The 25,500-nt window shown below is 36.1% G+C and overlaps 1 protein-coding gene and 2 non-coding genes across 4 annotated transcripts in view; 2 read left to right on the forward strand and 1 right to left on the reverse strand.

Moving 5' to 3' along the window:
• LOC134679919 (tyrosine-protein kinase Dnt) overlaps positions 1-4,020 on the forward strand; it is a 49,484-nt gene extending 45,464 nt beyond the window's left edge. For both annotated transcript variants that reach the window (XM_063538863.1, XM_063538865.1), the window contains 2 exons: positions 27-323; positions 736-4,020. In XM_063538863.1, coding sequence (XP_063394933.1) covers positions 27-323; positions 736-847 — 409 coding nt within the window. In that variant the 3' untranslated portion in view covers positions 848-4,020. The remainder of the gene's footprint in view (positions 1-26; positions 324-735) is intronic.
• A 662-nt stretch (positions 4,021-4,682) lies between these two features.
• Trnat-agu (transfer RNA threonine (anticodon AGU)) lies at positions 4,683-4,756 on the reverse strand. The gene has a single exon. It is a non-coding gene; the product is annotated as a tRNA-Thr (tRNA).
• Positions 4,757-6,288: 1,532 nt separating this feature from the next.
• On the forward strand, positions 6,289-6,370 carry Trnas-aga (transfer RNA serine (anticodon AGA)). Its single transcript has one exon. It is a non-coding gene; the product is annotated as a tRNA-Ser (tRNA).
• The last annotated feature ends 19,130 nt before the right edge of the window (positions 6,371-25,500 follow it).

Genomic DNA, 25,500 nt, shown 5'->3' on the forward strand with positions numbered 1-25,500 from the left:
ATCTAATAAGAATTCGTTTTTAACAGTGTCGACGAAAACCTCCGAGTAATGATCGCCGACAACGCCCTCTCCCGCGATCTCTTCCCCGCGGACTACCACTGTCTAGGCGACAACGAGAACCGGCCCATCAAGTGGCTGGCTCTGGAAGCCCTGAGCAAACGCCAGTTCAGCCCGGCCGCTGATGTTTGGGCGCTAGGAGTGCTGCTATGGGAGTTGACTACGTTGGCTCACCAGCCGTACGCAGAAGTCGATCCGTTTGAGGTCGCTGCGTATCTGAGGGATGGATACCGGTTACAACAGCCGGCGAACTGTCCGGATGAATTGTAAGTACTTCGAATTGCTATGCTATGCCTCACCCACACACAACAGACTATACTCTCAAAATAAATTGTAACGGATATACCTAGTTGGAAAAATGCCCTCATACTAACGTCGCATTACGTACGATGTCTCGGATCTCGAAAGTTTATTAAATTATTAGTGAAACAACAACAATATAAATTATAAGAGAAAAAGGTCTTTAACTCTAATATGTATCTTCAACATTAGACACAACCTTTATTTTTCTTTACATAAAGACCATTCATCTATAAATTCAGCTGTGCCTAATTAAAAATTAAAATAATTTGCATCATATCCTCCTAAACGAGACAAAACTTTTGTTTTGTTTTAGACAACTTTCCCACAAGTTTTCTTACGCCAAGCAAACTTTATAACACAACGTGTTTTCCTCAGGTTCGCTGTAATGGCGTACTGCTGGGCGATGTCGCCCGACGACCGGCCCACGCTGCCGCAGCTACAGATCTTCCTAAGGGACTTTCACACGCAACTCACCAGATTCGTCTAATACGCTGTGAAAACTATTTCAGTGAACAGTTAACAAGAACGAACACAGTGAAACAAAAAAATGAACACAGTGAAACAAAAGAAGGAACTCAGTGAAACCAAACTGGTACAGTTAACAAGTAATAAACACAGTGGGAAAACTGCAGTGTATAAAAGACAAAGTAAAGTGAAATAAATAAAATACTAAACACAGTGAAACGCAATGAATAATAAAATAGACAGAGTGAAACAAAATAATTATTGCGATGAACAAAATAAGACAGTAAATAAAATAATAAAGTATTCCAAACGTTAGGGGCCTTATACCAAGTGCACATTACCCTTTCGTGTTAAAAAGTGGAGATTAAAATAATATACAGAGACTGATTTTGTTTAGTTATTGTACATTTTAGTGTCGGATGACGGTTATAATGAATTCGTCTTCTGTCTTTTTCAAACGATAAATTATTGTTTGAGCATTCAATTGTTTATATCTAGTTACTTAGTTGAATGTGACATTCGAATAATAATTTCATCAGTGCCAACATCACGAAGTACAAATTCAAGATAATTGTCATCTAATTTACTTTTACAATTAATTATTGTTTGGAACCTCATTACTGCCATATTAGATTAAACTTGGTTTGTAAATATCGATTAGTACTAAAGTTTAGTTACATTGTGATTGTATGTATGATACGTATATTAAATGTGCCTCAGATTTTATGAAAAATTTTAGATGTTTAATAGAGAAAATATAAACTAAATTAAGACTGGTATATTATAAAATTTTATCGACTTTGCCTAAAGTATTGCCAACTTATATCTACCAGAGACACGTAAATTATACAAACTACTAAACCATATCATGTTATGTTATATATAAATAATAAAGGGACAATCAATAACCTAACCAGTTAACTTACTAAAATCGTTTTAATTAAAGTTGAACTCGTCATATTGCACATTAGGTGAAATTGTCACGATCTGCAGTGATAAGAAACGAAGCTGTGTAGGCATTAGCAGTCTGTATAATTCATCGTTCTCTGATGATATCTACTGATCTTTACGTCTTGTTATTCACTTCATGATAGCCTCTTAAAATTTTAATGTAAACTGTTTATACTCTTTTATAATATCGTAAGTACTCAAAGTTGAGTAACAGGTCGTGAAGATAAAATGTAAACGAATTGTTGTCCTTATTTTCTTTGTATCGTGTAATAAAATTAACATTTTTAAACAAGGAAGTCTATACTGTATTTTAAGTATCAAATAATTAGGCCAATCGCCGAACATATTAGTACGGATCTCTTCGTTTAAAAACGAGGACATTGTAACCGTTTAATAACTGTTCAAAGAATTTTGTAGATGGTAGACAATAAATTATTACTACAGTAGTAAACTGAATCATAAAATATCTTAATTGTTCATTATCTTGCAAGCGTTTTGTGCCAAAATAATACCACGGTAAAAATTGTATCAAAATTTATTGCCTCAATAAAGTTAGGAAGTTTTAGGTGTCTCAAAAATTTACCTGTTAACTTTGAAAGTGAATTCAATTAAATTGTTTTGCTACTTTATTGCACTTACCAAACAGATAATGGAACAGACCGTGGAACGTCTTAAAAATCTGATTTTGATATGATATCACTTGTAGTTCGTATTTAGCGTATTAATACTATCAAAATAAGGTCAGATTATTAAATTCGGAATTCTACTCCTGTTAAAACCAAAATATTACTTTGCTAATCCGCGTAAAAGATAACGTGCTAGTCAATCAGTGCTAACCCGTTATACTTACTTGTGTATTTTTTACATGCAATTAATGTTCCCACCCTCCCACCGCAAAAATAAATACGCAAATAAATATAACAAACCACCATCAAAAGAATAATACTCGACACGTGTTTCGCCTCTCTACGAGGCATCCTCAGGAGTTGTTGACGGTCTGACGCCCGGCAACGGAAAACCCGTGTTCTGATTGACTAGCACGTTATCTTTTACGTGGATTAGCAAAGTAATATTTTGGTTTTAATTAATATGGATTTCCGCAAAGTAACGCCTGATTCTATTCACTATCTACTCCTGTTGCCACAAGTTCTTTTGTATCTCTCTGTATTTAATTCGACTTCATTTTGAAACCAGTGTTACACCTTTAATTTGCCATTCGTTTCAATCAATTCAAAAATGTCCCTTAACCCTTTGAATTAAGATACATGTATTCTGTTATTACGTAATCCATCTGTTCCCCACATTGTAATAGCAAGTAAATATACATTATTATTGAACGTATGTTAAAAAATTGGTGTTATATTTAAACAAGTGCCAATTACATTGTCTTGTCTATAGTCTATATATTTAGGTATTTAAATAAAAGTAAACTAACAATTTGTACAGAGATTCGGGTAGTTATAACATTTATTGGTTATTCGACCAATTACAAAACCGCCTGGAACAGTCACCGAACGACCTGATTTTAACCTACATTATTTGATCGTGTAATGTGGCTTAAGTGGCTTAAGGAGCTATTTGTGCGTAGATTTTGCTCACTTTTATTTAAATACCTAAAGATAGAGTATAAGTGACATAATAAACTCGTAAGGTCTTATGTACTTTTTTGGAACAAATAATTTATAAGGCCAACAAATCTACATTTTAAACAGCGAAAAATATTTAGGACAATACATTTTTTTATTTGTCTTAAGAAGCTGCAAGCAAAATGATACTTATTGTCTGGTCGATAAAGCGCTACTGCCATAAAGATTCAATTAGATAATCAAACTTATCAACAACCGATAATGTGGTACATTTTACAAAATATATTTATTCTGAGACCATACTTTTATATCCGCAACGCAGGCTTCGTCAGGTCGTTTTACAAATGGTACTTACGTAAGTATATTGGACCGTACGAGATTAATATGTATACTTAATCAAATGTCAAAAAATGAGGCATCTGAAAAACTGATGATTATTTCTAAATTCGTTAATTACTTTGATTAAAAATCCGTCAAATTGTGCATCAGCATGCATTTATTTATTTACAAAAGTCGATTATCAGAACAGCAAGTTTATTTGTGTAATTAAGACGAAGTGCCCTGTATGGGCGAGTATTATCGTACCTTTGTTTGTACATGTACATGTGTAAATAATATAAAATGACAAAAATGTGAATATACGAGTGATTACTATGAACTTTGTTTGTTTGATTTCCCACATTAAATCTAATACTCGAGAAGTAGACACAATAACCACAACATTAGCGAACTTACCGAAAACTGGAGTGGCTAAGAAATAAGGGATAAATTTAACTAAAAACGTTAAAACGTTCATAAAGAGGCTACCTTCAACTTCAAGTACCTATAACCCTTACCCTTATAAGCTTTGATCGCCAAAGTCAACTGAGGAGCATGGCTATAGCCCAATGTCAACATAATACGTATGTATGTATGACGCGCCGCGCACGATAGGCGTGGCGATCAAAGGGTTAAACTAATAGTATGTACTACATTAGAGACAGATACATAGGTATGTAGGTAAAGAACAATTACATCAACAATATGCAATATCTTAGAGATGGATCGAAACCGGGTTCAAATCCTGCCGAACTGAATATTCAACCGATATTTTTTTTATAAAAATAAAGTAAATTCTTTATAAACCATCCGATCGGATATAATATATTATTATAATATTTACATTTACAATACCTACTACAATCCTACAGTTAATAATAATGAATTTAAACATAAATAAGGAACTAATAATTGCTATACTAATCGAAAATTTATTCTAAATAAATATTGCTTGAAAAATAAATGTACATAAAAATAAAACGCAAAAAAGTTTATCCACATAGGCCCCGACGAGATTCGAACTCGTGATCTCCTGTTTACTAGACAGGCGCTTTAACCAACTAAGCCACGGCGCCACGTGTGGAGCGGTTGAAATAGTCGGTCACGTTATCCGACGAAGTAAACATGTAGATAAAAATATGTTTACGTATATGAACATATTAAGATTAGGTACTGGCCGCGTAGCCAAGATGCCGATCGCTTACGCTCCGTAGCGATCGAAACGCAACTGTCACCGTCGCACTTATATGGAAGAGTGATAGAGAGACATAATGCTTTTCGTTGTCGAAGCGATAGCGATTGTAACCTTGGCTAGGCCGGCAGATTATTTACCCATTTTCTTCAGTTTAGTCGGCAAAATAACTCGCGTTTAGTTGGTACTGTTAATTGTATGTTTAATGTTTCAAAATTTCATAGGCCAGCAAAGCGATTTACTGCGCAAGTAAATTTGTCATGGCTCCTCTACACGATGGGCCAACGCCACTCCAAGGGACGCATTTATGCGTTAGAGGGAGCAAATTATATTGTTATCTCATTCAACCGCATGGCGTGGCCGGCGTTGGCCCATCGTGTAGATGTAGAGGAGTAGGGAATGCAATCCCGCATGAGGAACTCAATCCCGGTATTCCGCGGGATTGCCATTTTAAGTCCCGCGGGATCCCGGTATTTGCGGGATCCCGCAAGTTAGTATACAATTTTACGAATTAGTACTAAATTTGAAGGTTGAAAACAAAATGTAAACTAAAATTAGAAATAGTACATTTTGTATTAAAATAATACGGTATAATGACAGTAATCAAGAATTTAAGAACGTGTGTAAAGGCTTAATTAACGCGATTTCATAAGTCCTGTACCACTCGTGGTACACACAATGTTTTTCATCACACCTGTGAGGAAAAAAGAGGGAAAACGATAAAAAATCTGCCTAATTTCGGACGTACCTACATAACAAAATTCCCTGGGTACAAATTTAAGATTTACGGACCGCGTCGCCTACGTAAAATAACACCTTTTACGAGCAAGTGTGATGAAATAAATAGACAAATTCGGGCAAAATGCTCTTCCGTGTCATTACCCCTTTCCTCCATAGATGCATTTAGGCTCCGTGAAGAATTTTCGCCAGTAGGCACGTGCCCGAGCCTGTGTTCCTTGTAGTAACACGTAAGAACCACGTCGCTCTTCGATCCCGCAAATCCCGCGGGATCCCGCTTAATTTACGAGCGGGATTAATCCCGCAAATTGCATGCGGGATCCCGGTATTTCGGGATCCTGGTATCCCGGTATTGCATTCCCTATAGAGGAGCTGTAAAGAGGAGTGCGCATCTATTAACTTAACCAGTCTCAGATAGAAAGTATGCGTGTCGTTTCGACGAAAACGTATAAAATTGTATGAAATTTTCAATAGACTATCTGTAACTTGTAAACGAGAATCGCCAAGTAGGATCTGTCATGTAATGGTATTACATTTACGATTTCAACATAAGCTTGCTTTTAACCAAAATCTGATTTTTTATCAATAAATTAATCCACGAATGCCTTAAAATATTCACCGTATTTATTTAAAACAACACCGCGTAACAAAATGCTTAATTTCGCACGTTTTCTTGTAGCAGTCGTGGCCGAGCGGTTAAGGCGTCTGACTAGAAATCAGATTCCCTCTGGGAGCGTAGGTTCGAATCCTACCGACTGCGAAACTTTTTGCATTTTTTTATTGTTCTATATTTCATTATTGTCTGATACGTTCGATTTCGCGTGTTTATAATGGCTGTTTTTATTGCGTTACAGCTTTTGAAGGGTATTAATGACATTACATGCTTATCTAAATTTTAACGGTAGCTTCGGGGACCTGTCAGAGCATTTTTTATCGGTTAGCAAAAGGGTCGGCTAAGGGCTGTAATGGCGTGTAAAAAGCGCGGCCCAGTGTTTGCTTTCGATTAATTAAAGAGGGTAAATTAGCGGTTTGTGCGGCTATTAAAGGTTTATTTGTGTTCCGTACATCTGAGGGGGAGGATATGGCACGGAAGTGCTTCAGCGTATTATCGTTAATTCTAACAATGTTTGTAACAAATTTAATTACAGAAAAGCGGTAGTATTTGCGAGAATGGTCTTCTCGGGGTTGGATTTGTATGTTTCTGTTTAAATGTAGCTGTGTTTTAGTAGACCAGGTATACCTACAATAAACTGATGTTTTTCTGATTCTCGTCAAAACAGTTTGTCCAGGTTATGGGCCTGGCGCACTCATTGTTATATATTTTTGTTTACTATTGAACTTATTTGTTCAAATTATTATTTATCAAATTTTTTGATCTACCTACAACTAAATTTTTAATATGACATATAAAACGTGTTACAGAACGTAGGTACTTAATTATTTTCACCTCAGCAGCTCGAACAAGGGTACTTATTTGCTTCTTAAATACAGTGAGCAAAATGCGATTTTGCTCACTGAGTGAGACAAAATGACATTCAAGTGACCTCTATAGTCAAATGTCATTTCAACATGCGGGGTCTAATACAAGTTCGATATACTTGGGTTCTATTATCTCTGTCCCTCTAGGTATGTTCTCACTGCTTAGGGTGAAAAATTTTGTGTACTACACGAGATCAAAGTTATTTACATCTCTTGAGCTTTTGAATCCCTTACTACGCTCAAGAGTCAAGATTCTAAATTAGATTCACTCGCTACGCTCGTGAATCTATTATAGAATCTTTCGCTTGCACGGGACTCAAAATAAGCACTCGAAGAAATATCAAACTTTGATCTCTTGTTGTACAAATAACTATTAACAGTGGTTAAACGAAACCTAAAACGGTGTTGTTAAGTATCTAAAATTATCTTGTTTGTTAACATTTTATTTCTTTCGTATTTAGTTTAAATTCTTGCAGGTTCCAAACGCTTTAACATCCCCTTCAAGAAGCTCTCATTGTCACCAACTTCATAACCTGACTCGGCACATTCCACGGCCTCGACAATTGATTCACACACACACCGTACGCAGAACGGTAATGAAATCGTAGTTACGTTTGACAGGGTGCAGTAATGAAATCGCAGTTACGTTTGCCGGCGAGGAGAAATGATTGCCGCCGGAACAAAGGTCTCACACGCCGGGCTATGTCAATATGAATTCACTATCAGTTCTTAACGAGTCGAAAATAGAGCTCAATAAATACACAGTAAAGGGATTAAAAGTGAGTACGCAAGACTTCAATTAAAATAAAAAAATGTGTATACTTAAAATTTCAAGCTCCTAGGTCCATCGGTTTAGGTCTTCGAGCAACACCGGCTTCCGACATGTCGGAAGGGAGGGGCCCAAGCGATATCTCGCCGTACAAATCTTTCTGCCATTTTTCGCGGGGGGAAAGGTGCACACAGTCGCATTTCTCACACACTTACATACAAAATCCAAAAGTATGTCATTGTATTCTGAGAGGTGAGAAGTCGGATTTGTCGCTCGACCGATCCGCAATTTGTACTGAGCGAGCAAAAACGATAAATCCAACAATTACTTGAGACTAAAATATAATAATTGTATTTAAATGTAATTTAACGTATGATATGTAAAAAAAAAAATTACATGTGAAATGTAACACTTTCTTTTTGTAAATTTGATGTCCCCGACCTCTTTTTATAACAAAAAACCGAGCAAACAGGCATTTTTGTGCAGCAGTGTTCACGCGCGCGTCTGGTCTCAGTCTAGTGAAAAATCTAAGTGCAACTAGTTTTATTACCCGCGCTAAATTAAATTGACGCCCTAATCTTGTACCTCGGCAGAGGGGAAATAGTGCGAATGCCGCCTCCCTTCCGTGTTGCTCGAAGGTTTAGGCTCTGTATTTTCTGTTAGTTACTGGCAGCGTCTAAGTAACAAAACTATTTTATTAGACATATATTTTGTCAAACATATTTACTTATATCCCGTATAAAACACAAGATGGTGACATTTAAGGATTCTGTTCGTTTTTAATATAGGTAGGTTTGATATCATACCAATATCATACCATACATAACTACTTACAACGACAATTCAGAAATTCGCTACCTACGTCTGCGGATAAACGTCTGATTTTCCTTGTTCTACGTGTTCTAAATGATCAAGTCAATTTTGTACTCTGTTCTTTATACGTCTTTATTCTTTATGCAATGGGGTAACTGCGGCAATAAATGTACCTAATAATTGTAACGGAAATATACTTTTCCTAAAATAAAAATATCCGTAGGTATACCTATTAGGTATTATAACCCCAAGATACAAATAAAGAACGCTTCTTTCAATGCAATCTCGATCACTCCGGGCACTAAAACGGAGGGTAATGAAGTTCTAGTTGCGTTCAACATCACATCAGGGGTAGTGACTGTGGTAGTAATTACTGATCGAGCTTTGTCCCGAGATAGGGCAGTCGCGATAAGCGAGTGCCTTGTTTGATTGGATATTGCGGATTAGGGTAATGTAATGAGATTGCAGGCTTGATTGACGGTAAGGACTTAGGGTAGCTGAGCGGCTACCGCGAAAACCGAATTGCGGGGATCTTTCTCTTTTACTCCAATGAAGGAGTAATAAGTGTGACAGAGAAAAATGCCCGCAAGTTGCGAACTTCGATTTTCGCGGATATAGCCCTGGGTAGGAAAATATAAGTAAAATTGAGTGGAGAAGTTTTTGCGCTTCATTTTTATATTGACTACTTGATATGTCTACTTTATTATTGACTACAGTATAGACTTGACTGAACGTTACTACTGCTCCAGAAGCTATCTTCTGGAGCAACATCGTGAAACAATAATTAAGTAAGTAGTTAAGTTTATTTATTACATAATATATCCCTGATATTAGTCATGTTTTGCACATTTTTATCACAAAAAAAAAATATTTTAGTTCAGAAATCCTCCGTAAGTAACAACTTAAAGAGGTTAAAGTGCTAACATTTGTTTTTTGCTGGTGTATTTATAGGTATTAAATACAATTATCAACAGTGTTTTTTTGTGTCAATAAATTTATCTGCGAGCATGGCATATTAACAAGGTGTGGTACATCGTAATCTTTCTCATCGTCTTGTTTATATTTTATTATTGCACTATCTTCAGTATCTTCTTTAACAAAACAGTATTAATTAAGAAAAGTGGTAAAAACAACTTAATTAAGTGTCCACAGTAAGTGCATTGCTTTTCTTACCTAAGTAAAAGTAGACATTTAGTATGTCTGTTCGTAAATATATTCAACGCCATTTTCTTTTAATTAAAGAGAAAAGTAAGCAGGTAGATGATTTTTTCGTGCCAGGGGTGCAAATTAAAAATTCCTACGCGCACCAGGTGACAGCCCGAATTTGTCTCGACTCCTAATTCATAAAAATGTCAAGTTCTTCTCTAGTATAAGTTGAACTCCAGATACTTAATGACTTTATGTAATCAGAAATCACACTTACTCTGGTTTGTCTGAGCGATGAGAGTTTTGTAATAGCCGCAGCCTCAGTGCAAAAGGAACTGTTATAATTACACCACTCGAGTTGGGAAACGAAGCGCATTCTACAAAGTAATATTCAGAAAAATTTAATTCTCTTATTAAAAATTCTACAAGCTACCGCTGCACCGTAAATTTCTATTTCTCGTGGTTATTTTCACTGCACACCGACTATACTTAGTTTATTTAGCATTAGAAAGAACTTGAAAGAAGGTAAGAGATCTTGACATTGACTTTTAATTGAAAAACGCTTTTTAAAAATCAGTAACTATTACCAATTACTTATGAAAGCAGAAGAATATGGGTCTCTATTGTTTCCCAAATAGTTTTAAGTCATAATGTATTGTTTGTCCGAATTTTCGTTAGTCATAATTGGTTTTTCTCAGAAACGCGTAACTTTTCAGGATTGCCACAAAACAAACCTAACCTAACCTATCCTATCTATAGAATATCCTTACGAAAATCCTGAAAAATTAATGGTTTCAGTTTTATGACTAACGATAATATGACAAACAATACATTATGACTTAAAACTTTATGGGAAACAAAGGGACCCCGAAGAATATAAATGATCGTAGTAGATTAATATTTGTTACATATTTGCCGTAACTTATTTTTAAAATGTGTTTTTCAATTAAAAGACACATCAAGATTGTTTACCTTATTTCTAATGCTAAAAAAACGAACTATAATAGGACGTCGCTTCCATACTAAACTTTTAAGGAGTAGAATGAAAATTACATATATAAATACATATGTATTATTATTATTAGCTAACGATAAATGGCTCTAGTTGTTAGGTAGAGATACTGAATTTTACTTGATTATCTATATGTACCTAATTGCTGGTCTGATTAAAATATATCGTCAATTATACAAATAACATTAGCATTAACACGCAAGTGTATTTAGTGTTTAAGAAATTGTTGTGATTGTTGGTGAGACTCGAACAACACTTTTTTCTACAAATACAAAATTCTTTATTTCTAAAAAATAGGTAGGTACACATAAAATATGATGCAAGGGACGGAGCTACCCTTTAAGCAAAAATATGCCCGTGTTGGGTAACACCGCTCTTATTCTGCAAGATAGTAACGTACCTATGTAATCTTGGACATACCGGGTGTGGCCTATAACATAACAAAATTCGCAATACATTGCGTCTTAGAATAAACTTTAAAGTGTATTAAATCAAACCACAAGTTATTTTTAAAAGTTGCTGAACAAATGTTCGTCTGTATGAGGAGTACAGCATACAGTTTAATTTTTTGCTCGTATTACAGGCCACACCCGGTATAGCGAGTATAGGACATCGCCATCGGTTTCTCTTTCTCTATTTGCAGCTCTAATTATCGGCAACCTGGGCTTAGATTTTTTGTAATATGTATATTGTGTATTATTTATGGATATGTTTTTACCTATATTTTAGATTTTTACATTCAAAATAATAAAAATTACCTAACTTTTGAGACTTTTAAAATAAAAGCCAGGTTCAAAAGTTTCAAAAATTATCTATAAAGACTCACTCACACATTTCCACTATACTCAGACATTTAGGTAGGTATAGTAGGTACTCTATAGCAGCGGTCGGCAAACTTTTAGCAGCCAAAGGGCCACATAGTAGTTAACGAAGATGACGCGGGCCGCACTTTAGTAATATTTTTGACTTTAGCAGACATTGTCGTTCGTCAGTATTACCTATCTATTCTTTTTGGTATTACATACAAAATAGCCAAGGAGGCTCACGGGTCGCAAGCGAGAGGTTGGCGCCGTTGGCGGGCCGGCGTTGGCTGGTTGCCGACCGCTGCTCTATAGTGTCTGACTGTCGGTGCTCTAAGATTTGAAAGATGCGTATCTCCCCCTGTGCCCTTGGGACACTGGGACTCCGATTTCCTATTCCCATTTCGTAGAGCTGTGAATTAATGTTGGTTTTAATGAGTGTAGTGTACCTACCTACACCTTACCTAAGTCTTATGTATAGGTTTTTATAAAATTTGGGACGTTTAGGACGATGGCTTAGTTAAGTAGGTAGGTAATCTAAAATCAGTTACATTCATGATTCAGCCTAAAATATAAATCATTAAAACGATGCAGTCGTAGGTTTTATCAATATTTATTTAGGGTGGTATTCCACCTGTCCAATGTGTATTCGCATCTCACATTTTACTTAGTGAGAGAGTGAGACGCAATGCACATTGGACCAAGTCATTGGACAAGTGGAATACCAACCTTATCTAAAGCTGTAAGTACTCGTAGGTAGTTCAACTTTGTATCCGGTACAAAAAAATTAAATATATGAGATATGTTTAAACCCAAATCTCTCTTCAGATTACGTTTACCTACTCTACCTACTCTACGTACCTACTCTAAAAAGAAAGAAGAACAATGTAAATATTAATAGCAGGCATAGATTATCCACAAACAATCATTTACTCCAACCGGAATCAGAAATAAAAACAACACGGACGTTAAAAAACACAAAAATCCATCATCACAGCAAATTATGACGAATAGGGAATAGGTATTTATATAGTCGCAACAATACTCGTAAATCATAAAGTTTAACGAGCCGCAGTTGATAAAAACAATAAGGCGAAATCCGTAATTTCGGAGGGAAATCGGGAAAATGCGGGAGCAGATTAATGGCGCCCTCTGCGGGAGAAATGACGCAATTAACGTTCAGTTTCATGCCGTACGCGAGTAATAGCAGCGATATGGGCGCATTTGTCACATGCACTTTGGGTTTCTTTTGTGTTTATAGGGTATGAAAATTAAATAATAGCAACAGTACTAAGCTCGTAAGGTGTTTAAAATTGGGTGAATTGTACAAAAAATACGTTATAAATTTAAGTTATGATGCGACCTCAACACGACTCATGCGCATCACCAATACACGACGTGTGCATCTCGTGCGCACCAATAAGTGCTAGTAAAATTGTTTTTTTTTTAGATATGACCGGCATTGGATTTTGCGTGAGCTCACGTATCCATAACAACCATATCAACATCAAAACCATAACAGATTTTCTAATCGGAATACCGCTCCCGTTCTAATTTCAAACCATAATTAAATTGTACCGTGTTTTAAAGTTTATTGAAAATTTGCTCAAAACCTCAGAACTCATTAAAATAACACAGCCATTGGGTAAACATCTCAGTTTGAAAGTCATTAACGCGACTAATGAGTCCTGAACGAAATCGCGATCAATCACCGCGCGTCAGGTAGCGAATCAATCATTTTTAATCAATTCATTTCGTCGGCATTACCGCGCGATTGAAACGCGTGATTTGCATAAAAATTTGGTTGCGAGTTTAGCGAATGTTGGAAATTTTCGCGTGACTAATTAAATACGGGGTGGAATTTTGGCTTGGTTTGTTGTGGTTACCAGATTCCTGGAACAAAAATAGGTAGCGCAAGGAAAAATGTCCAGTTTTTGACATCCTCCGCTCTCCGACCTCCTAACTCTGATTGACAGTCTGTCACCTGTACCTAATATGTTTTACTATGGAATAAGATTGAAAATTGAAACAGCAACTGGGGGTAATGTCAATTGTCAATAAATTAGTTGCTGATAGTCTTATTATGAGCAACGTATAGCTATATTTATGGTTAGGTTAGTAGTTATGTCTAATCAATATCTAATGTAAACGATAGGTATTTGAAGTACTACATTTGCTAGGGTTACCTCCTGCTTCGTCACAAGTTGCCGGTTGTCGAACGGCAGCCTCATCGTGAAGCATCGACTAACATCAACAAGGAGGGACTTCATTTAACTCATGGCTTTACCTCACACTTCCTCGTAGGGTCGACACACTAACTTAGGTATTTAAAACAATGGACTTTCTTCTTTCGACTTAGTTGCTTTTGTAAAAGGGTATAAAGTGGATTTTTTTATATTCTTTAACAGTGTGTACCGAATTTTGGTAAAAATGCAAAATCTGGAGAGGGATATTATGGAACATAAGTAGTTAGGTATACTAAACCTGTCTAGATTGATTTGCCTTCTTGTAAACATATGTAGATATTATTTTAACGCTTTAAACTCTCGCCTTTTGTACACATATTTAATACACAAACAAACGGGTCTGCCGCAATATACTTAATTTCATTTCGATGCTTCACAGATGTATATTTCAAAAATACAATTCATGGTTTACGTAAAATACTGTCAGTAGCAGCCTAAATCTTCGATTTCTGCTGCCTAAGCTGTCAACCCTATCGCCTCGTTTGCACCCTTCATCTTTGCATAATAGACGTTCGGTTAATACCTCAGGCACGGGCCGGGTAGTCAACAATGGTAGCGCGAGTTTGGGTGGTCTCGAACGTAGACACACTCATCTACGGTAGTACCTGTCATTCCCATACATTTTTTATCGATTCATTAGCGATATCTTTTTTCGAAATGCGTTTTGGCTAGGCCCCCAGCTTTGGAGTCAGGTATAGTCTAGGTAGTCGACGTCATCTTTGAGGTCTAATCATCGAAACTGTCAATACATCGCGTCTTTCTGTAAGCATCAAGTAACTATGTAACTCATGTGTCTTGTCTAGTAAGCACAGAGGTGAGAGACCCCGACAATCCTAAAACTATATCCAAGATTGGAAGAGAGGAACGAAATCTCAACCCTGTAAAATTAGGTTATAATAACACTGCAACTAAGTGTTATGCATGTTTTAGCCCTGTTGGTAAGGATTTCAGAAGCTTCCGAGGGTGCACTTCATTGGCACTATGACTGCTGCAAGGAGCCTACATTAATGTCTTCTAACAAGTCTATTACTGTCAGTCTCAGACCTCTTTTAAAATAAAGGATATGCAACGCACTTGTGACAGAACTGGCCTTGCAGAGTAAGAAAACCGCCCCCGTGGTGGTACATGAGAACTTAACTCCGAAATCCGTACAACTATGCGATAATTGAAAAGCGCATTTGTCAGTACCTATCTGTATGTTGATGGCTCTCCTAAGTCTACGAGACTACGACTCGCCAGTCTCCAGTAAACATCGGAATTACATTCACAGCTTTGAATATCGACCCTTCGCTTACACACTCTCTTATCAAACTCAAACTTATCACTGGAAAACGTATTCTATTTAGATTCACATAAGATTTACTTTGCAAGTTTCTAGATATACAAATAAGATTATTAGAGAGTAAGTAATTGATATCTCAGGATTAAAGGAAGGGTGATCGTTTAAACCATTCCATGAAATTTTGTTTTGAGCCTTTCAGATTTGGAGTTACTTTGAGCCGATCGTCTTTTGACAAACATTTCCACCGTATAATTAGATTTTGTTTTTCTTTGAGTTTGTTTTTATATTGAGGGTTTCATTTTATAAGTATTAAAGGAATTGCGGAAGTCAATGTTATCTATTCAAATAATTTATAGCTATGAGAAAAAAAATATTGTTAATAGGTCTTTTTTTCTGGTCTTATGAAACAAGCAGTCCTGTCTAAGTAAAAACATTTTTTTTTTCATTCATATCATCCTTCAAATTACCGTATTTTCCAAAATACGTTTTTTTCTTTTAAGCATTGTCAAAATTACCTATGATTACCTATAAAATATCAACCAGGATACATCGAAAATATAAAAAACACCATTTCAATCGCAACTTTCTCTAAGTACTTAGGTATCTATTTTTTTGTGCCATCCACGCCAATATTTCCCTTTCCACAAAAAAATCTGTTCAGCCAGAAACATTAATGGTCTACCATATTGTTTCCAAGTTCTATTTCTTTGCTTGTTTTGCAATACTACTTAGCTCAGTTGGGTTATTCACAAGGATCACCAATAGAATCATTGAGGTAGCCAGTATAAGAAGGTATCCTTCGCGGGTTACGTGAAGTTACTGCTGTTCTCTAGATCGAATATGAGAGGGATCGACCCAAAGGTTAAGAAGTTAGAAGGGTCAAAATGTAGGTATGTATGTGTCGCGAGGTTTCTGTTCGAGGTTCTGTTAGTAGGTATTAGTAGCAAAGATAATCTGAAATAGAAGAAGGATACCTTCTTCTATTGCCATCGCTCGAAAAGATGGCACCATAGGTACCTTTGGCATATCCTCGAGTAGATGGCGATACTTTTTGACATTTAACACCTATCACTGAAAAAATAAGGATCAAAGTCAAATGGCGTTGTAAAGATTTTAATAATTTTTGTCGAAAGGTTGCAGTAAATGTACTGATTACATAATTTACTTTGACAATATTCCTCTAGTTTAAATTCTCTTTGGTTGTGGTCACATGCCAGTCGAGGTAAGATGTATAGTGAACGTCAGTTGGTCTTTTTGGGCGGGCAGCCCGCCCGCCGGTCGTCTTTCGCCGCTTCATTAACCTAAAACCAGAGCTGCGATGTACCTACCGTGAAGATGGGAGAGAATGTGACAACTCGTAAGAAAACTCAAGAGAAAATGTGTTCTATATATCTTAATAACAAGTATTGTAAAGGGTTAGAAAGTAGTAAAGATAAAGATAGATAAAAGATAAAAAATAGTTTATTCAAGTAGGCATATTACAATGCGCTTATGAACGTCAAATAAAGCTATTAACTATATACATATATGTTAGGTTGTAAGTAAGTATAATTTGGTAGCTGTTTAAGTTAATGGATCGCATAGATACTCGTGTTACGCATAATAGAGTTAGGGAACCTCAAATAACCTCTGGGTCATTGCGTAAGTCGCGAATTAAATTTTTTCCTTCAAATATACCGTGTGATTGATACCGTATCCTCCAGGAATGATGCTTGAAGCCAGTGAACCTGAATAATCAGGACATCGACCCGACGAGCATCCTGCCTCGATGAGACTCAGATACGTAACATCTGTAGTTTACCTAGGTAAGAATAGCTAAGTTTGACAATGAAAAAAAATGTAGATGCGGTAGAAAAATAAAACCTTTGTCTTTTAAATATGAAATAATGAACGGATAAATTGCACAAGACATTTTTGTCTAGCAAACGGCTTCCGAACTTTTAGGTTCGTTGACTTGCAAATTAATTGGCAACAAAATGTGTACCTACCTAAGCAAATTCATAACTTTGACATCTTCATCAACATCTACCTGCCCCATTTTTCATCCGGAGTGGGTTCTATTTGTCTAAATACTAGCTGTTGCCCGCGACTTCGTCCGCGTGGAATCTTTATCTTCAACATTTTACATCTTTAGTACCTATAATTTTCATATCCAAGCAATGTTGAAATTAAGTACTTTTCTTTTTTAGCAGTGTTGTATGAAGTTTTAAGTCAAGTGAATTTTGATGTTGGTTGCTGAAATTACTTTTCTTGTATTCTCATAATAGGTAACTATTATGAGAATATGCCCTTATACAAAGATTCAAGTTCCGCACTCCAAATATCTGATCTCCATACAAACTTTCAACCCTTTTCTCACCACCTTGGGGGATGATTTACAAAAATGCTTGAATTAGTTTTCTTGTATTTTAATTTAATACCTTTTTACAAAGTTTCAAGTTCCTAGCTTAAAATAAAATTTGCACCCAAAGACGAACTTTCATCCCCTTTTTAACCCCCTTAGGGGTTGAATTTCCAAAAACGTTGCAATGACTTTTTTTTTTAATCGGTTATTATGCCTTTCTAAGAAGTTTCAAAGCATTTGTAATGGATTAAAATTTTCAACCCCTTTTTAACCCTGTTAGGGGATGAATTTTACAAAACGCTGAAATTACTTTTCCTGTCTTCTAATAATATCTCTAAATACAAAGATTCAACTCCACCACTCGAATTTTTTTTTTGATATCCATACAAACTTTCAACCCCTTTTTCACCACCTTAGGGGATGAATTTTCAAAAACGCTGAAATTAGTTTTCTTGTATTTTAATAATATATCTTTTTACGAAGTTTCAAATTCCTAGCTCAAAAGAAAACTTTAACCCCATACAAACTTTCATCCCCTTTTTAACCCTGTTAAGGGATGAATTTTACAAAACGCTGAAATTACTTTTATTGCCTTTTAATAATATCCCTAAAGACAAAGATTCAAGTCTCGCGCTCGAAAAAATGTTTGATATCCATACAAACTTTTAACCCCTTTTTCACCACCTTGGGGGATGAATTTTCTAAAACGCTGAAATTAGTTTTCTTATATTTGAATTTGATACTTTTTTACAAAGTTTCAAGTTCCTAGCTTAAAATAAAATTTGCTCCCGAAGACGAACTTTCATCCCCTTTTTAACCCCCTTAGGGGTTGAATTTCCAAAAACGTTGCAATCATTTTTTTTTTGTAATCGGCTATTATGCTTTTCTAAGAAGTTTCAAAGTATTTGTAATGGATTAAAATTTTCACCCCCTTTTTAACCGTTAGGGGATGAATTTTACAAAACGCTGAAATTACTTTTCCAGTCTTCTAATAATATCTCTAAATACAAAGATTCAACTCCACCAATCGAAAATTTTTTTGATATCCATACAAACTTTCAACCCCTTTTTCACCACCTTAGGGGATGAATTTTCAAAAACGCTGAAATGAGTATTCTTGTATTTTAAAAATATATATTTTTACGAAGTTTCAAATTCCTAGCTTAAAAAAAGACTTTAACCCCATACAAACTTTCATCCCCTTTTTAACCCCCTTAGGGGTTGAATTTCTCAAAATTGCTTCATATCTCTTGTACACTTTATAAATTCAATCTGGTGTGCAAATTTCAACTTTCTGGCTTTTGTAGTTTCGGCTCTGCGTTGATGAATCAGTCAGTCAGTCAGTCAGGACACTTGCATTTATATATATAGATACATTCATAACATTCACAACACAAGAAATTTAACTTTGTAATCAAACACTGAGATGCGTGTTAAAACAAAGCTGACCAAAATGTACCAATTTCGCAATACGGGTGGTACATATAGAATAAAGAAAAAAGTGAACAAACAATTTCTTATTATGACTCGGTAAGATGTTCATAAGCACGTAAAGTCTTTAAAAACATGTTGTGGATCTGAAAACCGCTGTACAAATTGCAAGCTCACCTCAAAGGGGTAAGCCGCCGCTCGGCAAGCCGTTCAAAAACGCAGTAAGTAGCTATAAAGCTCATATATTGTTACTCCTTCGTAAACCGCTGGTGCTTCATCTCACCTCGCACCGAATAAGCCTCATATTATTCCGATGTAAGCATGACATGACCCACTAATGTATGATATTGAAAAACCTTTGAGCGAAGTTTTCCTTCTGCTTACAATTTTCCGGAGGGATTCAATGTGTGAAAATATTTTCTATTTGGTACATATGCATTCAATATTTTCTTATAATATTCTGAATATGAAGCCGTGAAAGGGTTCGTAGGGTCCTTACTTTATCCGAATACCGTAGGGGTATCTACTTATGACGCCTACGATACTCGTACTTAGCGGAAGTCATTAAGAAAGATAATAAAGTGTTCTGGCTTTATTCATTAGTGGAACATTAAACTAGTTGTGACAATATGTTTTGTCAGCAGTAAATATATGATATACTTAATAAACTATATCTAACCAAAAACCATATATAAAGTTGTTAAATTTTCTTTCCATTTAAAGCTTACCCATTACACTATCTTACACTACGCAGAATACCTAACAGAAAATATGTAGCTGGTTGCAGGATTTTGTCTCCATGTAATAATAGCATTATAATATTATGTAAGCAGTACTGTTATGACACAGTTTCCGGAGGTGTAATTATAATTACACCAAATTCAGTTTAATTACAAAGTAGGTATAAACAATGATTTCTAACAGATCCGTGCAAACCGCGGGGCGCGCCGCGGCGCCAGGGAATGAGCACAAAATTAAACAAAGAGCGTAATTCGGGAGGTCCCAAATGAAATGTAATTTGCTGTTGCTCCGCCCTGCGACTTAATGTAAGGTAATGCAGAAGGTGCAGTTTACAATCCTCGATTATTGACTTTATTAAATAAAATTATTGTTTTTTAAAGGTATACCTACTTATCTAATCATTTAGCGTAGGCACAGTGAGCAATACTTAGTGGCGGATTTGCGGTCTTTGCCGCCCTAGGCCCCAGTCCCTGTAGCCGCCCCCCTTTCTCAGCATCGGCACCCATCATATTGACTACATTTAGGTCAGGCAACAGAAAGGTATAGAGGGAAATGCTAGGGACACATTTTTAACTTAGTAACTTTGTTTAGACTCGTAGGCCCTTGAGCGGGCGGGGGTAGGGGGTTTGAAGGTCCCACTTTTCGGTTTTTCGCTTATAATATCTCAGAAACTATGCGTCATTGTGACATGATAATTAAGTATACAAAATGAAAGCTGATTAAATTTGCTACAAGTTTGGTATAGTCGAGGTTTTCGACCGGTACGTAGCTTGTTTAGTTTTTGAGATATCCGCTCTTGATCGTCTGTAATTTTGCATTACATTTCCTACAATAATATTCACGGTGCTCACGAGGAAATGAACCCGAAAGATTATAACAGTTTAACAGGCGATTTCGCAGATTGTTCACGCCTTCGTGCGTTCGCGCGAACTAGCAAGACTCAACATTACACACTATTCTGGCTTGCTCCGTTGACGCGGGCCGAAAACCCGACTAAGTAAAAACGGGGAACAAGGCGCGAAGGCGTGAACACTCTTCGCGCCGCGATTCGCGCACATGCACAAGTGTGGAGAGCCCTGTGGATAAATGACAGTTAAACTCGATCAGCTGATGCTTATCAGCTATCTTGGCGCGAACTAAACTGCGAAATCACCAAGATATAGTAAAACTTGGAGCAAACTTAATCAGCTTTGATTTTGTATAATGATCATGCCGTTAGATTTAGAACGGATAGTTTCCGAGATATAAGTGAAACATCGAAAAACGGGACCTTCAAATTCCCCTCTTCCCCCGGCCTTAGGGCTACTGCCGGGGACTTTTGATATGTTCACCTCCTAACTAGTTCCAACAAAGTTACGAAGTCAATAATTGTGTTCCAAGCATTTCCCTCTATGCCTTTTTTTGAGAATTCGTTGCCTGGCCTAATTTTGAGTTAGGTATTTCTTGTTATCATCAGCGAATTATTTGTCAGAATTTGCCGCCCCTAATATCTCGCCGCCCTAGGCCCGGGCCTACTGTGCCTTATGGGAAATCCGCCACTGAATACTTAGCTTTAGCACCTTTGCATAAAAACTGACACTAGGTTACTTACAAAATAAATATAAGTAAATTACATAAGTGCATTAATCTGTTATTGTTTCTTTGTTTTGAGATAATGAGGTTTTAATTTAATCTGGAGTGCTTAAGTCTATTGAAGCCCAGCAAACTATAGATATCTTGAATGACGTCAGGGTAAAATACCATATAACGATGTAGTTAAAGCGATCATGATGATGGATCAATAAATTTATTCTTAATTTAAATATTTCATCACCATTAATCATAATTTCGGAGTGGCGAGTAAACTTTCTGTTTCTGAGTATTCTCTCCGCATTTTCAGTTACAATTTGATCATGAAAAACTTGAATTATCTGAAAGTCCCGAAGCCGTGGGTTTGGGACGATTATATCACAACCACGGCTTAATCTTTTGTGCTATTCTACCTTAGTTTGATTAATGTGGGCCATATTAATGTTATTGGTTTTAATTTATATTCATTTGGGATCTTAGTAAGTTGCTCTATAAATTCAATTATGGTAAACGAGTCCTTTAATACAACTTATTAGAGAATTTAATTTAAAAACAAGCATTGCCCCAACACTATTAGGAAAATGTCTGAAATACTCATACACTTTAGCTCCAAAAGCTCTCTAGGCCTCACAAAATGCAAGTAATGTTTGCCGACGAAAGTGTAGACTACTCTTAGCAAGTGCTTCACTAAATCACCATGGTTAAGTGAAATTCTAAATTATCTTTATTTGGCATTTACCGTACTTAATCGTGCGTAATAAAATTCTGCATCTAAACGGTTTGTAAATTGAAAATCGACGTATTTTACTAGGGGAATAAGACACCATACGTAGGTAACACGACCATATCGAAATCCTCAGTTCAACATTACAAGAATTTCAGTATCAGAAAACATTTTATAAGGTAAACGTACTAGTGCTCGACAGGCTAATGGCAAATAGCTGATACCTTGCTGTCACCTTTATTGACAATGACTTAAGTTTCAAGATGAAATGTAGGTACTGGGACCGCGTCGAGCACTGGCACGTTTACCTTATTCTAATATTTATTAATATCTAATTCGCCTAAATCATTGCTACAATTTTCCGATACAGGGGGAGCTTCAATATCGAGTTCGTAAACAAAACATAATTATGCAGTACAACGCCATTCAAAGACGCCCAAGCTCTTTATACGGAAATTATCGTGCGCCATTCAAGATAAGGCGGGGTGTATCTCGCTCGATATTACGTGACGTGAAACTGAAAATACAACCCCGCGGGCACCATGCTTAGTTTATCGCCAGTATTATAATGTTTGTCTCTTTTTTACTTATTTAGAAAGAATGAGATAGAAGTTTAATTCGATCCGGAAACATTCAAGCTGCACCTACATATACATGCTGCGTTACTCTTATAAAAATTTCAAGGATTTGTAGCGACCTCAATTTTAGGGTGACATTGATGAGAACTGAACGATATTTTAGTCAGTAATGGCAACTGTCCATGCTCATTTTTGAGAAGTGAAAAGGGTTCGTTTAGGTATTTTAGTAGATTCCGTGGAGAAAAAGTGTTTCTTGTGTCTCTACATTAGACGATCGTAATGTTTATAGAAAATCCCAGAAAAAATACTTAATATTGTCAGAAGTTAAGAAGAGAATTGTGTTTTAAGAATATTTTTGAAAGTATTGATAAACATTGTAGTATACGAAAGATAAAGTGACCAAGGGCTCCAGTGCCCATCAGGCCTGGGCTTAGTTTAAAATTACTAGTGAAATATTCAGTATATTAGTTTCAGAGAAGACTTTCTTTAGAAAGGAATACAAATTTATATGTTAAGTTAAATTGCGGCACAAAGAGAGAACATTTAGTGGCAAGTGCTCAATGCTAATAATTTATGTACGAAGCTCTCAGCGCTTTTGAACAAATAGTGTTCTTTTAACAGGAACAATGCTGTAACTCTAGTCAAAAGGGTTTAAGTTCCTTCTATCTTTTTGGGTATTTTAACTCTTCGTACCAGAATAGAGAGAATGGTAGCAGTGGGCGAGAGCAGTATTCTGGAGTGCGAGGACACAGCGAGGAGGTTTTTATTTACTTACTTTGGCAGACCTGCTAGCCTATATAGGCAAGGTGACAATCGCTATCGCTTCGACAACGAAACGCTTTGTGTCTCTCTGTCACTCTTCCATATTAGTGCTACAGTGACAGTTGCGTTTCGATCGCTCGTATCGTAAGCGATTGGCATGTTGAATAGGGCAGAGTGGCGCTCTCTTGTGTCAGAGGCCAAGATCCTTTTTGGGTCACTAAGCCAGTGAAGTAGTAGTAGTAGTACTTAGGCAGATATTTTGTGACTTGCTGATGAGAAGCTATGTGTCTGAAAACAGTGGTTTCAAAATTTATAATAAGATTTTAAATTGAATTCTTCTTCTTTATCAATTATCGTCTGTAAAGTGTCTTTCTATGGAACTTGCTAACTATGTAAACAGAAGTCATTAGTAAATTAATCATTCAGAGGATTTCAATATGGCGGTTTGTTTACAGAATTAGCAAGTTCTATAAAATGACACTTTAGGAAACATTCCAACTATGTTTTTTGAAACTTTAAACGTACCAAATTGAATATATAATATCCAAATGGCCATAGTAACAACCAAGCCATCAAACTTTCCCGGCGGCTGTCAGAATACGGCGTCTAAGCAGCAAAAGAGGTGATTAAAGTAATTGCCTGCTCATTGCTTTGCCTCAATGAGAATGCTTAGCATGGGTCAATGACCCTGGCACGTGTGAGAAAAATAGTTGTGATTTTGAATTGTTGGCAGTGCCTACTCTACTGTCGCATATTCATTAGACAACTCAAAAAACGTGTCGAAGCAAGTGTATTGGAAAAAAACGATAAGTATATAAGTATGGGTAGGCCCATTTTGTTTTTCATGGTTAATTTTTTAAATTAGGTATCGCAAAGTACTATATTTTTTTTGTATACCACGACGGTGACAAACAAGCGTGCGGTCCGTCTGATGTTTAGCAGTCACCGCAGTCTAATAATGGACGCTTACTTGGCGAAGTTTACTATGTAGGTAGTTAACTGCTTACATAACATGTCTTCCTTACGATTTTTCACTTCACTGAAAATGTAGATCAAACTCAGAGAAACTCATTGGTAAAAGTCAGCCAGCGTATTATGGATAGCTTTATCCATTTTTATCCACGTGATAAAATAACTGTCACTGTTTAACACCGTGTTCTATACTACGCATATGCCTATTCTAGGTTATCTTATGGTCTCGTTTTGTGGGGAAATAGTTGTGATGTTGAGACAATTTTCATATTGCAAAAAAAATGCATTAGAATACTGGTAAATATTGACCAACTAGATTCCTGTAGACCTCATTTTATTAAGCACCAGATCCTCACCCTTGCCTCGATGTACATCTTTGAAACAAACAAATTTGTCAGAAAACACATCAATCTTTATACACCACTAATAGACAATAGAAGAAACAACCGCAATTTACACAAACTAGAATTGCCTTTTTCCTCATTAAACCTTGTCACATCTAGCCCTCATTTTATGTGTATCAAAATTTATAATCACCTTCCGAATTCTCTGAAAAACTTAGAAAATCACAAATTATTCAATAACAAGTTAAAAATCTTCCTTATCAATAAGTGCTTTTATAGTGTAAAAGATTACTTTAATGAAAAATATGATTAAGATGATCTCATAATAATATGTAACGAAAATTGTTAAGCCAGTAGTTTTAAGTTAACTCTATTCTAGGTATAAATATGTTGCTGTGTCCTTACTGGGCGTCACTTAAACTAACCCAATAATATGTACCACCTTTATATATGGTTTGTGATATGCAATAAATGATTCTATTCTATTCTATTCTAGAAAGTGACGGACACCGTCACGTAGACAAGAACGACCATCATATCCTTACAGGCACAGTACAAAGTGTACTGTGGTACAGGTTTCGAACACATGCAGGATAACGCATCACCTGCGCTTTAAGTTATAAACCAGCTCTTATAAAAGTATTGTCTACAACCGATTTCGTGAATAAGCAGTCGCACAGTGTGTGTGGTACGTAATGATGGCGGTTAGTTATGGGCGCATGAAATCGAAATGATATCGCAGTCAATCGGAGTTAATGGTTATTTTATTCGCGAGAGCAATATGGAATCAGAGCAGACTGCGCCTATCATGTGGATTTTAATTAATCCCTCAGTAATGAATACAAAATGTATTTAATGAATACAAATGTATTCAAATT

Source organism: Cydia fagiglandana, chromosome 3 (assembly GCF_963556715.1).
Source record: "Cydia fagiglandana chromosome 3, ilCydFagi1.1, whole genome shotgun sequence".
NCBI classification, from domain to species: domain Eukaryota; kingdom Metazoa; phylum Arthropoda; class Insecta; order Lepidoptera; family Tortricidae; genus Cydia; species Cydia fagiglandana.